Source organism: Macadamia integrifolia, unplaced genomic scaffold (assembly GCF_013358625.1).
Source record: "Macadamia integrifolia cultivar HAES 741 unplaced genomic scaffold, SCU_Mint_v3 scaffold1370, whole genome shotgun sequence".
NCBI classification, from domain to species: Eukaryota; Viridiplantae; Streptophyta; class Magnoliopsida; order Proteales; family Proteaceae; genus Macadamia; species Macadamia integrifolia.
In genome coordinates, this window is record NW_024868179.1 from 127,527 (window position 1) to 144,611 (window position 17,085).

The 17,085-nt window shown below is 38.4% G+C and overlaps 1 protein-coding gene and 1 pseudogene across 2 annotated transcripts in view; one reads left to right on the forward strand and one right to left on the reverse strand.

Annotated features, from left to right (window-relative positions):
* The window catches only part of LOC122063584 (RNA-binding protein 28-like), a 28,859-nt gene extending 22,092 nt beyond the window's left edge, over positions 1–6,767 (forward strand). For both annotated transcript variants that reach the window (XM_042627289.1, XM_042627290.1), the window contains exons 15-19: positions 81–294; positions 382–452; positions 3,453–3,621; positions 3,716–3,845; positions 5,744–6,767. In XM_042627289.1, the coding sequence (XP_042483223.1) occupies positions 81–294; positions 382–452; positions 3,453–3,621; positions 3,716–3,845; positions 5,744–6,441 (1,282 nt within the window). In that variant the 3' untranslated portion in view covers positions 6,442–6,767. The remainder of the gene's footprint in view (positions 1–80; positions 295–381; positions 453–3,452; positions 3,622–3,715; positions 3,846–5,743) is intronic.
* Positions 6,768–7,110: 343 nt separating this feature from the next.
* LOC122063581 lies at positions 7,111–9,249 on the reverse strand (annotated as a pseudogene).
* Between the last annotated feature and the right edge of the window lie 7,836 nt (positions 9,250–17,085).

Genomic DNA, 17,085 nt, shown 5'->3' on the forward strand with positions numbered 1-17,085 from the left:
CCCCCCCCCCCCAAAAAAAAAAGAAAAAAAGAAAAGATAATTCTTATATTTTATCCTAATCTTCTTGTCCTCGTGGGCAGACGACCTAGAGGGACTGGATTTCTCCAGTTCAGTACAGCATCTGTGGCAGATGCAGCAGTTTCAGCAGCAAACGATACATCTGGTGTAGGGCTTGTTCTTAAAGGTAGACAACTGACAGTTTTGAAGGCTTTGGACAAGAAATCAGCCCAAAGGAAGGAACTCGAGAAGGCAAAGAAGGAGGATCATGATCACCGCAACCTTTACCTTGCGAAGGTTATTTACATTGTTTCTGCTCAATTTTTTAATGGTTCTGGACTGATGGGTAACTCTTAACTCCACTTTATGTTCCATATTTTACAGGAGGGTCTCATTCTTGAGGGCTCACCTGCTGCTGAAGGTGTTTCAGCTAATGATATATTAAAGAGACAAATGTAAGTAACCGAGGAAGTACTCAATTAGCCATGCGTGATAGAATAAACCCTTCTGTGGTGTACATAATGCACACATTCAGAGCCAATCAATTGTTTGGTTGGGTTTTGGTAGGTTCTAACAGGACCAAAGTTGGCTCTTGTAGCAGCAGTTTTGGTTTTCAGTTATAGTTTTTCCACTTCTAGCTTTTCATTGGTACCCAATACGGAATTGAAGATGTCTTAAACTGTACTCAGTTTGAGTTTTTGTTTGGATTTACTTAAACAATGTTTGGCATAAAGAAGTGTCAGACCAGTGATATTTGGATAAATAAGTGCCAGACCAGCACCTTGCACTGAGGCGACAGTCTCCTAGACCCCAAACAAACGATCTGGATGTGAAGGCTCCGCCTTGACAAATATGGAAGATGGATCTTCCAGAAGGACATGTTCCTGTGGGGTGTAGATGGGTCTCAACAGTTAAACGTCGTTCGGATGGCATCATTAAGAGATACAAGGCTAGACTGGTGGCTAAAGGATACAATTAGGTGTATAGAGTTGATTATCAAAAAACATTTGCCCTTGTTGCGAAACTTTACTCTGTGAGAGTTCTCTTATCCTCGGTAGTGAATCAGGATTGGCCATTATACCAATTAGATGTAAAAAATGCCTTTCTCCATAGTGATTTCCTAGAGGAAGTGTATATGCAAGTCTCTCTGGCTTTCAAATTTCCTGCAGAAAAAGATAAGGTGTGCAGGTTGAAGAAGGCACTTTATGGTTTTAAATAGTCTCCAAAGGCTTGGTTTGAAAAATTCAGATTAAGAAATGGATACACTCCAAGCCAAGCTGACCACACTCTGTTCATCAAGCTAGGCAATAGTAAAATCATAGCCTTAATTGCCTATGTGGGTGAGATTGCAGTAATGGGAAATGATCTAGAAAAAGTGGAGAGGCTAGAAAATTACCTTGTCCAACAATTTGAGATCAAAGACCTTGGTACTTTAAAGTGTTTCTTGGGAATTGAAGAGTTTAGGTCAAGAAGGGGGGGCTTATATTTGTCTGAGGAAGTACGTTGTGGATCTCTTGAAAGAGGTAGGGATGTTGTGTTGTAAACCGGCTTTGTCCCCTGTTGATCCAAATCACAAAATAGGTGATAATAGTGATCTTCTGTTAATTGATGCAAGAATGTATCAAAGATTTGTGGGAAAGCAGATTGGTGGGAAAGCTAATCTATCTTTCCATCACTCATCTAGACATTGCATACGCTATTGGAGTGGTGAGTCAATACATGCATGCTCCAAGGAGTGGTCATTTGGAAGCTGTATACCACATTCTTAATTATCTGAAATCAAGCATAGCCGTCCAGGAAAAGGATTATTGTTTAATAAACATAATGACTTGAGGTTTGAGGCTTACACTGATGCAGACTGGGGTGACGGAGGGATCGTATCATTCGACCCTTTTCTTATGCTTTTCTGGAGGTTTGGAGAAAGCTACAGTCAATATGTCGACAAGGGCTGGGTCTATAATGGACAAGAGATCTACATCGGGTTATTGTACATTTGTAGTTACTTGGAGGAGCAAGAAACAATCTGTGGTTGCCAGGTCTAGTATAGAGGCTGAATTTATAGCAATGGCACACGGAGTCTATGAACTCTTATGGATAAGAAAGCTGGTTCAGGAATTGGGAGTTAACAATGATCGCTTCATGAGATTATATTGTGTAACAAGCTTGCCATCAACATAGACCATAACCTTGAGCAACATGATCACACAAAGCACATTGAGGTTGAACGACACTTCATAAAGGAGAAGATTGACTTTGGCAGTATCTGCACACCCTTTCTGAAGACAGCGGATCAATTAGCTGATGTGCTAACAAAAGGACTCAATTCCTCACTATTTCATAGCCTCTTGAGCAAGCTGGGCATGTATGTTATCTACTACCCAGCTTGAGGGGGAGTGTTAGAATGAGGATATTTTGGGGTTTATATGTAATGCAGTTTTATGGGGGATCTATAAGGGTATTTCTGGTCATGAGTTCAAAATAGTGTTTTAAGTAAATGACTGAGGTGAGATCATAACTCACTGAAGTCTTCTGAAACCCTTTCTTCTCCCTTTCTTCCTATTTTTCTCTCCCTACGACCTGCCCCTTTTGTAATTCACAACTTAATTGAATAATGCTGGCCCAGTTCAAAAATGTGTCCTATTTTAATAGCTATAAGGTATGGGCTTTAAATTATTTGGGGTTTATTTGTAATTGGTTGAATTATAGGCCAAAAACTGGGGGTCTAAAGGGGTACATGTCTACATGAAAATAGATGTTCAATTAGTAGTGGGGTTCATTATTTGATGTAGGTTGCTTTAGTTTAGTTGTTAAAGAATCATATTCGGTCTCTAGTTATCTAGAATATTTAGGCTTCAACAAATCTAATTAATTAAGAATTTTAGAGTCCCTTGTTAGTTAAGTTAGTCTAGCTACCTAAGAGGTTTAGATTTAGGAGACTTTCGTTTGTCTTCTAATAAACACGTAAGCCCCCCATGATGATGGTAATGGAATGAAATACAGAATTTGGATTTGAATTGTGTAGCCAAGAATGATTCCTCTATTCTCTCTCTTCCTTTTCATCAGTTACTATTCACGGGTACTGTTCACAGTCCCATAACAACCCCTATCTCCACTCTTTTCTTTCCCCAATTCTGGCTACTGAAACCAGTAAATCGGCAAGATATTTCAAACCTTGTTTTAACAGTATATAGTTTAGGTCTGTTCCTGTGGATTAGATGATCTGATCTGAGTCCTTGACTGGAATCTAGGATTGGGTGGCTGCATCATAATGGCTGAAGTCATGTCTTATTCTTTGGGATGTTGCATACTCTACTATCTCTGGGCATGATAAATATTACCATACAGTACTTGAGTAGAAACCACAGGCTGCCCTTCTGTGCAATGTATTATTGCTACTTTCCGTATGATAGCTTGGGTTAGACGAAAGTATAATTTGAGTTTTCTACCGGTTACAGGTTGCAAAAGAAAAAGGAGGTCAAGCTTCAATCTCCCAACTTTCATGTTTCCAGAACCAGACTCATAATATACAATTTACCAAAGTCATTGACAGAAAAGGATCTTAAAAAGCTTTGTATAGATGCAGTTCTTTCCCGTGCTTCTAAACAAAAACCCATGGTTCAACAGGTAAGCTACTCCTGATAGTAATTGGAATTGTTGTACTGCAATTTTGTTACCTTTAAGATGACTGTTACAAGTAACTTTAACAATGGATATCCAGATCAAGTTCTTGAAGGATTCAAAGAAGGGGAAGGTTATTCAAAAGAATCATTCACGTGGGGTAGCTTTTGTTGAGTTCTCTGAACATCAGCATGCACTTGTAGCTCTGAGAGTTCTTAACAACAATCCTGGTAATGTACTTCTGTAATATAATGAACTCGAATTCCCCTAAGAATATGCTGACCATTAGAAACTAGTTTGTTTCTCTCTTACTGCTCTTCGATTGCATTGCCTTGAGCTATTGGTCTATTCCTGTGCTGTCATACTTGTTTTGTACCTTATTATTCTTAATGTCATGCATGGAAGAAGATGTGGGGTGAAAATATAGGTTTGATGTTGGCCGGGATCAAAAGAACCTAAACAGCCTGCATCAATGGGCCGGTGAATCAAAGCCCCAACTTGACTTCTTGCAAGAAGAGGGAGAAATCCAAGTTTTTTTTTTAAGAGAAAAGGAGCCAAAAAGTTGCCTCTTCTGTTCTGGTTTTGTATCTGAGAAGTGAAATGCATTCTGCCCCTTTTTAAAGAGATGTATCGAACAATATCGAACCTTATCGTACGATTTGGTATGATACGTAATGATACATTTGGATTTTTAATTGTTTGGGTATCTGTATGTACGATCTGTACGATACAGTTCGATACAAAAATATATTAAAATTTAATGTATAGTATCGGTATGTATCATATCAATACAGACTGATACCGATACCTATCGGTCGATACGATAAACACCAATATACTTTAAACCATGCCATCATGTGTATAAAAGAATAACCGGCAGCAGTATATCAATGTAATCACCACAAAACTGACAGAACTGTAGCCCAAAGGATAGAAAATGAAATATGGATGTATGGCCAGCAGTGTCTTGACAATAAATGCCACAATCTGACTTCTGACAGAAATCGAATCCCAATGGAAAACAAAATCAACTCTTGAATAGTGCTACCATTCTGGTTGTAGATTGTAGACAAATAGAACACCAAAAATCCCACAATAGAGACTAATCCTGCAGTTAGATAAGAGTCAGATCAAAAAGTTCAGATTCTGGGAAGGCAAACCCAGATTTTATATATCTGCAAATTAAAGGCTCTGATGATGCCACCTCTTTATTATTGCACAAAATTTGAATTATTGTGGCACCATCCAATTCTTCCCATTGAATCAGGTGTATCTTTGTTGGTAGTTCTTATCCATTTTCTTACTTTGTCGAAGTGTGACATGGAAGTGGGACACCAATAAGTATTTGAATAGACATCTTCCTCATTTTATTTGTATTAGCATTTCTTTCAGAAGATTGCATTTGATTGTAAAATTTTGCTTTCCTAACTAATAGTCTTATATTTGAAAATGAATTTTATATGCCTTGGCAAATTTTCCCATGTTATATTTGATTGCATTATTACTTGCATGAAAAGTCCAAGAGTTCATCTACATGCTGAAACTCAACATATGATAAAAGTTCTAGCTACTGAAAGGCATTTTATATTTTCAATTTGAACGACTGGAGCAACTGTGTCTGGGTATATGACAACTATGATTATAGACCTCATATTTGAGCTATAAATTGTGTTATGTGTAGCCACACATTTGTAGATTCAAGGGATTGCAGGGTCACCAGGTTGTGGGTTCCACATAAATCAGCCCCAGAACAATGGTTCTTTCTGATAATGTTATGCAAAGATTAAAATGGAGACGAGGCAATAAATTGCACGGTTACCATAATCCTACATTTGAGATCATTTAGGTGGGCTTCAATGCATCATGGAAGGTCCCAGACATGTGTAGGCTGGTGGTGGTTCGGTAATTATGTGTGTACAATCATGTGGAACACAATGGATTTCTTTTAAATGATTAATGTGGTGTTGTCATAAGATGACCATCCTAAGTGGGTATTGCCTAGATGTTTTGATACTTTTTATATGATGTGTATCTTCCATTTAGATTGTCAGTTCTCATCTCTACAGAAAGAAATAGCTGTTTGGGCTTTAATTTCAATGAGCCCGACTTATGTTATTATTTTCTCCAGAAACTTTTGGCCCTGAGCATCGCCCCATTGTTGAGTTTGCCCTTGATAATGTCCAGACACTGAAGTTGCGGAAATTTAAGCTACAGGCTCAACAGAGCAAGGATGGAGTCTCAGAAGAGCAGCGAAACAATACTGAATTTCAAACAGAAGATGCCAATCCAAATGCTGGAGACAAGAAACGGAAACATAGAGATGTCAAAAGGTCGGCCAAAACACTAGAACCCAGTAAAGGAAATGTAAGGGAAATCATGGGCCCTGGGGAAGCCACCAAGGAAGAACTCCCACCAACCAAGAAGCAGAAGGGAGCTGTGGAGAGAGTAACTGAGGTTGATTTTGCTGCCAAAGAAAAATCTAAGACAACTTTGGAGACAGAGAAGCACCAAAAATTGAGAAAGTTGAAGGGTAGAAAATCATCTGATGCTGGTGATGTGGCTGCTGATACGCGAGAGTTAAAACCTAAAGGGAACATAGAGGTGAGTCTGAGAAAGAGGAAGCTAGAAGAAAGTGTTCTTCCGAAGCCACAGCCGAACAAGAAAAGCCCCAACGGAAGGAAGAGCAAAGATTCGGGGAAGGAGGTCGTGGATAAACTTGACATGCTGATTGAACAATATCGATCCAAGTTTTCACAGCGGACTTCTGACAAGCCTGATGGTGAAAAGCAAGGTTCTACACAACTCAGAAGATGGTTCCAGTCATAGCTTCCCAGTAGCTCGCCTTTTAATAGAATCTGACTGTACTTTCCATGTATTGATGTTTCTGCAGAGAGGGATGGTTTTGAATCTTTATCATACAGGATTGTACTTATAACAAGGTTCTAGACAACTAAGAAATGGTTCCAGTCATAGCTTCAAAGTAGCTCTTTGATAGAATCTGGTTTTAGTTCCCATGTATTGATGCTTCTGTGGAGAGGGATGGTATTGAATTTTTATCATACGGTATTGTATTTATAGTAACTCTCATTGGTTCTTATTGGTTCTGGTATTGCGGGAGAGTGTAATAAAGGAGAGAATTTGAGGGTTTTACACTTGGGTAATGTATAGAGAGCATTTTATCTTAAAATAATTGCGTAAGATAAAATTATAATCAAATCTGAATTTTGCACCTTTTATCATATGGTTGTGAGAATCATATATGGACGTGGGTCCCTCGAATATGTAGGCAAGGGTGCCTTTAATATTGAAAATTTTATAAGGAAAGATTTTTAAGACCAGAGTAAGGTCTGAATAAGTTTGTGGTTTCCCAGGAAACATTCTGAATAAGTTTGTGCTTCCCCAGGAAACATTCTCTCATGAAAATTGTATAAATCTAAAAACCACCAGTGGAATATTGGATTTTACGGTAAAGTCTATTTTTACGACAGAGCCTTATTTAACAGTAATGAAATGATTTGAACTTGAAACAAGATTACATCCTTATTAAACGTTTTCTTTCACAACATGTCTTTCATGTTTTGCATCATACAGTTTACAAAAAACAGGCAATGCTCAAAGATAAAGGGCTAAGGGGATGGAAAAGAATGTTATAACTGTCTTGCTAGTTGAGTTTCCTCGTATAAATGGCTGAGAGAGGATTGATCAGATTGGACAACTCGGGTTGGCTGAACCACCATCGGAATTCACCGGAAAAACTGAATTATCCGATGGGCACAGAGTGGCTGGACTCTGCTTAATACATTTAACAGGCTTCAGAGCTTCACCTTGGGTCGGTCGTTGAAATGGATTCCAGCCTGTTGAATAGGGAAAGCAAACCCAACAACTCCTCGTGGGAAAGTTTGGAAGGTCTCTTCCCCTCAAACCCACCGGCCTTTAGAACCCCAACAATCTTCTTTCTGAATAAACCCATCTCTGTTTCAGCAAAGCATGATGAAGAACAACCCTCTCCTTTCTCCTCCTCATCCTCCTCATCGTTTTCTTCATCTTCTTCTTCTTCTTCTTCTTCATTGCCACCAAGTACGGCAAACGTGTTGTCTCTCTGAGCAATTGCCAGTGTATCACGTAATTGTGATATCTTCAGTAGTTCGATCACTTTCTTCTTCTGCTTCAACGTGGCTCCCTAAGTCTTGTTCTTGCTAAAACACGTCCGCGTGAAAGTCCACCATTCATCCATATCAACCTCTGGGACAGTAGCCTTGGGGCGGATCTTGACGACAGAAGAGTCGACTTTGGGACAGGGGACGAAGTCCCTCTTGCTGACGTCCATAATGAATTCCACGTCTGCCACCAGCTTGACATTGACGGCCAGGCGATTGAAAGCAGAGTCACCAGGCTTGGCTAACAAACGTCGAGCGAACTCTTTCTGAAGGAGTGGCCTCCGAACACAAATTTCGCGATAAGAGGTGAAGATATCTCGTATGGGATGTTGGCAATGATGAGATCGAATTGCGGGAAGTCAGTTTTGAGCGCATCTTTATATATAAACTGCCACCCAAAAAACAAACCCAGTAGTTATTTATCTTTCTATGAGAAATTTCATCGAACAATATATAGTCGATATTAATAATCTCCTTACAGTGAACCTGTCTTGTAACCCACATTGGGAGACTCGATTGCAGACGATATCAATCATCATTTTATCAATTTCAACAGCAACAACCTTGTGAGCAGCCTCAAGGAGCTTGAGGGTAAGATTGCCAGTGCCAGGGCCGATCTCAAGGATAGTATCGGAGGGCCTGATGTCGGCTTTGCGGACGATAGAGTCAAGAACTCGAGGGTTGGTGAGGATATGTTGGCCTCTGCTCTTGTGCAAGTGTAGATGATGATGGGCTTCATTTCCGTCTTTGGCATTTCTTCGTCCCTTATTCACGCAGTCGTCGTCGTCGTCTTCTTCTTCCCCTCTTGCGAAGATAGTGACGAGTGGAAGGTTTCCCAATTAACCGCAAATGCCTCAGGTTGAGGTGGAACCAGATGGACATACATCTGGGTCGGCGAAGCATTTGCTTATTTTGCTCTCTCGCACAAGAGAGAGAGGTTCTCTCTTGCCAACTGCTCAAGTGACCATTTAACTATTTTATTTTTTTGGAAAATTACATCCCCTCCCCTATAGTTTGTCAAAATTACACGTGGATCTAAGGGTTTGAGCGAATTACGCCTCCTCCCATGAAGCATGAAAGTTTCTTACAATTGAGTCCAATCCGTTAGTGGCCGTGAGTTTGAATATGTTATGTGGTGATGTCACATTTTTAATACCTAAAATACCCCCAGAAAGAAGTGAAGAGACCGATATACCCTTCACTTAAAATTAGATTGAAAGAGGAATAATCACATCATCTTCATCATCCAAGCCCTATCTGCAACCCTCTCAATCTCATCGTCTTCATCATCCAAGTCCTAACTCTCATCGTCTTCATCCACTGTGAGAAGACGCTTTGCAAAGACGACGACTGGGTTCTTGTTGCAAAGACGACGACTGGGTTCTTGTTGCGATTTCACTGGGTTCGATGCGATTTCAATGGGTTGTTGGTGCGATTTCACTGGGTTCTTGCAAATGATTTTATGACCTCTGTGCATTTCACTAGGTTCTTGCAAATGACATGCGCTTAGTCATCTGAGCACCTCTGCAAATCGTGCTCACGAAAGGTTCAATCAACTGGGTTCTTGCTGTGATTTCACTCTGAATTGGTAAGAGGACCCTATGAATCTTCAAATTTATAAAGAGAAAAAGAAAAATCTATGCATATCTTCAATATACCTTATTGTTGAACCAAGTGTACATATAATTGAATTTTAGCCTGTAATGAATCTATTGATACCCTGCTTTCAGCCATATATCCCTCATTATATTGTTGACCTAGGATTTTAGTTTTGGGTAAGGTTCTGACTTGTTGCTTCTCTGATTTTACTTATTGAAAGATGTTCGTTGAATGTTAGATATGATACTAGATGTAGTTCAGATATATTTGATTGTGAACAAGAATCTATAAGAATGGTTCAGCAAGGTAATCATTTTCAATTAGAAGTGTTACTAGATCTGGTTTCATGGTTCTATAAGAAGTGAACAAGCTTTGTTTGATTCTAATTTCAATAAGATTATGCAACTTCACAATACTGTAGCTCTGAACAAAATCTTTAAGAAAGAATCTAGGAGAGAGACATTTGGAATTTTATTACTTCTCTGCAGAAAATATGTGCTTTCTTTTGAAACTCAGTAAATCTCTTAAGACTGTTGAACAGACACATATTAACTGCTTTAGTTTCTCTTTCAGTTTTGTTTTTTTTTATTCAAGTTGCAGGCCCTCCCTGCATCGAGGTTAGATTTACACAAAATAGGAAAGGTAAGGTTAAAATTACATAAAGAAAGAATTCTGAATTTGTGAGAATAGATTAGGACATGATATTTTTATTTGGCTAAAATTTCCTCTTAGTTTGTTTGCTAGCTGAAAGCAGTTTAATTGGTTGTTTAATGTGAGCATGATGTATGACATGATATTTTTATTTCTTTGTTATGTAGTGATGGAATTGCGATGTAGAGTTCAGTTTAATTGGAGGGAGAGATATACGAAGAAGGTTATAGACCCAGAAAGATATAGTTATATAGAGTTGCTATGTGATGTCTATAGTACTGTGGTAGATCGTATCCTTGCTGGTCATGATGTGACATTCAAAATGAAGTCTATACTTCCAAACAATGAAGAAATGATATTGGGAGATGACAACTCTGTGCTACGACTGTTATCTTCAAATACATATGAAGATGTTATAAAAGTGACTATGTTTGATCTTACATGGAGTGATGTGGAGAAAGATCGTTGTACCATCAACTCACATTCCAACAATGTTATCACAAGGGACAGTACTTTACATGGACATTGTTATAGAATGGATGGTGGTGGTGATGGTTATGGATACCAGAACATGAGAAGAAATAGGGCAAAGCAAGATGTTGTTAGAGGGGGTTCCAATGCAATGGCCAGTAGCACGCATGCAGGAAATTCAAGTGTAAGTGGAGATGCAAACCCTAACACACAATGCTAGTGCTAGGAGCACATATTATGGAATGGCTACTGGAAGGACTTTTGATATGTTAGATATGACAAGATATAATTCAACAGGAAGTTCTAGTGGTAATTCTGAGAGTAGTTCACATGTTGCAAAGGCTACTACTTTGTCTCAATTAAATGCTAATGCAAGTGATAACTCTCAAGGTTCTGCACCCACTACAAAGAGGACTGAGCATTCTAAGCATGAAGGAAGTGAAGAAATTAAAGAGCCTGTAGATCCTGAGCCTGTTAGGCAACAGTCAAGTGAGGGACCTAATAATGGGAGCAAGGGTAAGGGGAGCTGATGTGTCTGACATCATATCTTTAGATGATTCAGATAATAGTGATGCAGATTTTGTTTATGATTCAGAAAATCATGGTGAATTAAGTAACAATGAAAGCGAGCTTGAAGACAATGATGTAGAGTGTGAGCATGAGAAGGATGTAGGTAGCCATGATGAGTTAGATGATTATGATCCAAATGTATATGATCTATATGATTTTGAGCCAGTAATTTGCCATGATGATAGTGATGATAGTAACTTTAATGTTGGAGCAATTTATCTTGATGTGAATGAGTTCAGAGTTAAGATTAAAGAGTTTGCAATCCGTCACAATTTTGAGCTCATATTTGAAAGAAATGAGAAGGCAAGGGTCACAACGAGGTGCGTAGCCGAGGGTTGTACATGGGGAGTTCATGCCTCACCATCCGATTATGGGGCTGCATTCTTATTGAAGACTTTGAACCCAAACTACACTTGTACATGGCAGTCTGGTCATAAGCTTATTACCTCACATTGGATAGCTGAGAAACTTGAATTTGAGCTACGGGCTGACCCTAAGCTGGATCATGATGCTATGGCTACTATACTACGTAAGAACTATGGGGTTAATTGTGATGTTCCATATATGAAATTTTATAGAGCCCGGCAAATTGTATTGAAAAAAATGAAGGTAGTCACTCGAAGTCATACTCTTTTTTACCTGCATATGGTAGGCTAATACTGCATAGGAACCCAGGAAGTCTTTTTAAACTCTAGTATGAGCACAGAAATGACATGCGGGCATCATCAATATTCAAGAGGTTTTTTGTTTGCTTCCATGCATGTAAGGAAGACTTTGTGAATGGTTGTATACCATTCTTGGGAATTGATGGGTGCCATTTGAAGGGCAAGTATGGTGGTGTTTTATTATCTGTCGTAGCTGTTGATGGGAACAACAAGGTGTTACCAATTGCCTATGGAGTTGTGGAAATTAAAAATAAAGCAAGTTAGAGATTTTTCCTTAAATGTTTATATGAAGCATTGGGAACTACTAGTGATAACACTTCTTTGACATTTATGTCAGACGGCCACAAGGTATACCATTCCATTCCTTGAAGATAGATTTTTTTTTTTTTTTTTTTTTTTTTTTGAATGATCAGTATTTAATTGATTGAATTGTGTGTTTCATAGGGATTGGCAGATGGCAGATGTCATCTATGATATCTTTCCCGATGCTCACATTCAAAATTGTAGTATACACTTCTACATGAATTTCAAGGAAAAATACAATAGTCTCTTGTTGAAGAAGTACTTCTTGGAAGGTTCCACACCACCTACTATGCATCTATTTCAGAGTGCAATGAATTCCATCAAAGAGATCAATATCAAGGCATATGAGTGGCTAAAGAAGAAGCCGCCAACATTATGGTCTTGACATGCTTTCTATATTGGTTGTAAGAATGATGCAACCACTAACAATATGACAGAAAGTTTCAACAACTGGGTTGGACCACTCTGCAGTAAACCCATATTGTTTTTGATTGATAGTATTAGGATTAAAATAATGGATAAATTGAACAAGAGATACTATCAAAATCGTACATTGAATGAGACTATCACTTCTATTGTGAAGAAGAAGATTGCTAAAGTATATGAACTCTCGAGGAAATGCAAGGTGTACCTTGGTAATACAGATGAATTTGAGGTGGCATATTCTTTCCACAAAAGACATGTGGTTAATCTGAGGTTGCGAACCTGTGGATGCAAAAATTGGGAATTATCAGGTATACCTTGCAAGCATGCAGTGGCTACTATTGCCCATAAGAGAGAAAAAATTGAAGACTACTGTGCAACTTACTTCACAAAGGATAACTACATGAAGACATATGAACATATGATATTTTCCATCCCAGATGTATTTGAGCTAGACATGGGGTCAGATCTAGGGGTTGTCCAACCACCACTTTTGAAGAGAGGAGTAGGCAGACCGACCAACGGTGAAAGGAAAACGGAACCTGGGGAGGCACCTCTTGTTGATTTTAAAAAGAAAACAAGATCTCTCAAATGTGAGATTTACAAGAGACTAGGCCATAAGAAGAGAACTTGTGGAAGAGGCTCTCCTGAGGGAAAGAAGAAGGGTTCTTCAAGCCATAGATCTGCTGGGCAGGTATATCACATTATCATTTTCTTGCATTTTTTTTTAAACCTATAATATGCATTGATTGATGTTGCATTTTTTATTTTTAAAGGAAAGAAGAAGAGACAATGATAACCAAGAAGATGCAAGCTTGTCCCAAATGGTTACTAGGTCACAAGTTTCTACAACAACTAATGTTGGTGATTCAGTATGAACAAGACTTAAAAGGAAGATGACAGATAAGTGGGAGAAGAGGAAAGCAAGGAAGAAGTAGGAGATGGCGATAGAGGAAGGTGGAGAATTGGAGATTCACTTTTTTTTTTTTTGGAATCATTATGTTATTTGATCAATGGATGTACTGAGTCATGGTGATGTTTGAAACTTGAATCATGTGATGGGGAAATATTTTGATATATAAGTGATGGAGTCATGGGGACCTTTGGAACTTGAATCATGTAATGTAGAAAACTCTTGATATGTGATGGAGTTGTGATGTTGGATTTCTTGATTTTGAATCTATAAGATTGTCTATGATGGATTTCTAAATTAGGTATTTTCAGATGTTAGTATTATAGGGGAAATGCTATTCAATTTTTCAATTTTTTTTTTCAAAATTTTAAATCAGGAAAATGCAAGATGTTTGCAACTTACTTCATGTATATGCATGAAAACAGTAATGGTAGAAATAAGATCACATTCTAATTACCATAGTGGTTTCAATTACACATTCCTTCAACCATCCCAACCATGCCAAACATCAAAGAGTTGTGGACTAGGTACATTGATGTCAAAATCCTAAAGAGACATCTTAAAAAGACTTCTAAACTTTTATAATCATTACAACCAATAGAACAATCACAAAACATAAAACAACTTGTCCAAACAGCTTCAAATTTTCATTGAATCTCTCCACCCGCTTCAATCTTATCTTCATACTATGTATCTCAACCTTCAACTGTTGAAACTCATGAGGGCTTGGGTTGTTTAATGTATCATGAGGGCTTGCGTTGTTTGAAAGTTCACTTCTGACTGCTGTCACATTCACTGGCTCACACCAAGTAAAAAAATCACATTTCTTCTCTTATACAATCTCTGGACATGTGTAGTAGAGTCTGTTGGGGTTTTCTCTAGACTCCGATACCTTGACTGCAGCTCTTCTGTGACATTTGCATTTAACGTTAACATACCTCAGACCATCGGCTTGATTCATGGAAGTTACACTGCAAGTAGACATCGTATCTGTAATACCCAAAAGTTTAAACTCAATTAGATATACCAAAAAATAATCCCAATCATTGCATGTCAAAAATAATTCTAAAATTTTATACAATATATATATATCAAAAACTTCAAAGTATACATATGCTGCCAATGAAAAAGCTGTGCTTAGTTTGAATAAAGCAAACAAATGTCCATAACTATTTGTTTATACTACCTGTTACAGATGTTGAAGAGAAGCCTATCATCAAACTCTCCAATGCCTTTTTCAAGGCAATTCCTCCTTATGTAGGAATCCATCCAGCCTGACTCAGCATAAGTTTAATGCTCTATTAATAAGCTTAAAAGAAGTAAGCAAACATAAATCACATATTATCAAATGCCCAAACCCTAGGTTCATCCCCAACACATAAGATTTCAGAACAGAGAAAGGGCATACACACACAAAGAAAGGGCATACTCACTCTCAGATTCGGTTTAATGTTTGCTTACCTGGGTTTTTTACCTTCCTCATCATAAGCTTAATGCTCTGTCAATAAGCTTAAAAGAAGCAAGCAAGTGACCGGTAATTGCCACTTATTCCAAGCTAACTACATGTTGACAGGAAATGGTACGAAGGTAGCAACATAAAGTCTTCTCTATGAATGGATAAAGGCTACTGGAGATGGATCGGAGGTAAATAAAATCTAGACAGATAGAAAATTTGCATAGTTTTTGGGATAGTCATAATTTCTGCAGATGGCCATGGACTTCAAACCCTTTTCTTCTAACTACTAATCATTTTTTTGCATAGGCCTAAGTTATGTATTAAGTATAACAACAACTTTATTCTCTTGCTTAAGAATTTAGTGGTAGATGCGATGAATAAAAGAATCTTAATTACGGATTTAAATATTATGTTAAACTCTGCCTAGTTCTTTGATACTATTTTTTTAGGGGGGGGGGGGATGTAAAATTAGGGCCTATGACATTGGACACTTGAGGAAAAGAGGACTGAAAAGGACGAAGGCTTTCACCGTTCTAGTTTGAGGTCCATATTGGCATTTAGCTGGGAACCCAAGTATGTAACTGAGCAGTTATATAGAAGTCATAAAGATAATTTCTATTCCTAAAATTTTTTAAGAGCCTACCTTAGGACGCTTCGTAAATGGAGCAGAAACCAAACATAAACAATTAGCCTTCAAAAGGAAACCTTCGATTGGGCAAAAAATCCATAGAATGATAGAATATATGAGAATTTCTTTGTCTAGAAAGGAGAGAGGTTGGGGTTAGAAGCAAGGCTTTAAAAAGCACAATCCGTGAAGTGATGAATGCCAACAACCACCGATTGCAATTTCCGTTTCGATTCATACGTTCTTGAAACCCTGGTTAGAAGGGGTGATTGTTCAGAATGAATTGTTGAGGTCCTCGAGGAGTTACTACTTGCTACGGAGCCACTGAAAAAGATGGGGAAGAAGCCCGTCTTAAATTAGCCATTGTGTATAGTTTAGTTCAAACCATGTTTTGAACTAATCAAATTTAAAAAAGTGTAACAGGTTATAAGTGAAAAAGAAGGGTAATCTAGGTATTTAAAAAGAGCATGGGAGAAAGTGATGTAAAAATAAAAAGTAAGGGGTATCAGTAAAAAAGTAAAAGATAAGGGAGTTTTAGTAATAGGCCTAGGGGAGTGAGTAAATTCCCCTTAATTCAAATGGTTAGGTCAAAGGTATATTAAGAATTAATGAAGAAACATTTTCAAAAAATCTATTCCTCCTCTTCTTCCTCGCCGAGTGTTTCATCCTCAACGGCTAGCCACCAGATTTCAGCTAGGAACCGGAGTTCGTGTCAACGAATCAGGTAAACCCCTCTCTCTCTCTCTCTCTAGTCACAACAAAGGAGCTACCACGGGCACAAACCCCCACCCCCTCAAGATCCTCGCCCTGCCAACATAGATCTGCTCCTCCTCTAACTCGAGTGGGTCCCCAAGTCCATTGCCCCTGAACTAGATCCTGAAGGGAATGTTAGGACTCTTATGTGGGCTTAACTGATATTGATTGACCCATTGGGCCCAAGAGATGAATGACCACTCTAATTAGGAAACTTCTAGCCCTATTCTATTGTGGGAATGGATTAGGGTTTAGGAATTCTATTATATATAGAGTATTGACGGTCCCTGCAGCTATTACTTTCATAATAATATTTTGGGAGCACTGCTTTCTCACAAAGCTAGTGTAGAGACAGAGAGAAGATCCCATAGTAAGAGGTTGCAGAAGATTTCAGTAGAAGGACCCATATTGCGTGGTTCTTCATCATAATTCGTGGTACAAGCGTCAACCTTGATTTAGGGACTTTATTCACGCTCAACGGGTATGTGATTGATTTCTTTCCATTATTCATTCTTGTATTCTATACACTATAGGTAATTCAAATGATTCTAGGATTTAGAATCACTAACAATTGGTATCAGAGCCTACACTATGGTGTTAGAATCAAGAAATTATGTAAGAAAAAAAAAGATTTGGGTTTCTATTTATGAAAATCATTATTTTACTCTTACTTAAAGATCCCGTATGGGAAAACTTTCTTCACGAAAGTTGTAGAGCACAAGAAGACGGTCGCGGCGGTATGCCGCACGTCGCCGGAAACCTCCGGACGCGCCGTCACGCGCCACCGTAAATCGGCTGCCGGAGGAGAGAGAAAAATAAAAATTTTTCAAAAAAAAAACGGCGGCGAGTCATCGCCGGGTCAACTCGGAAACCCTACCTAGTTG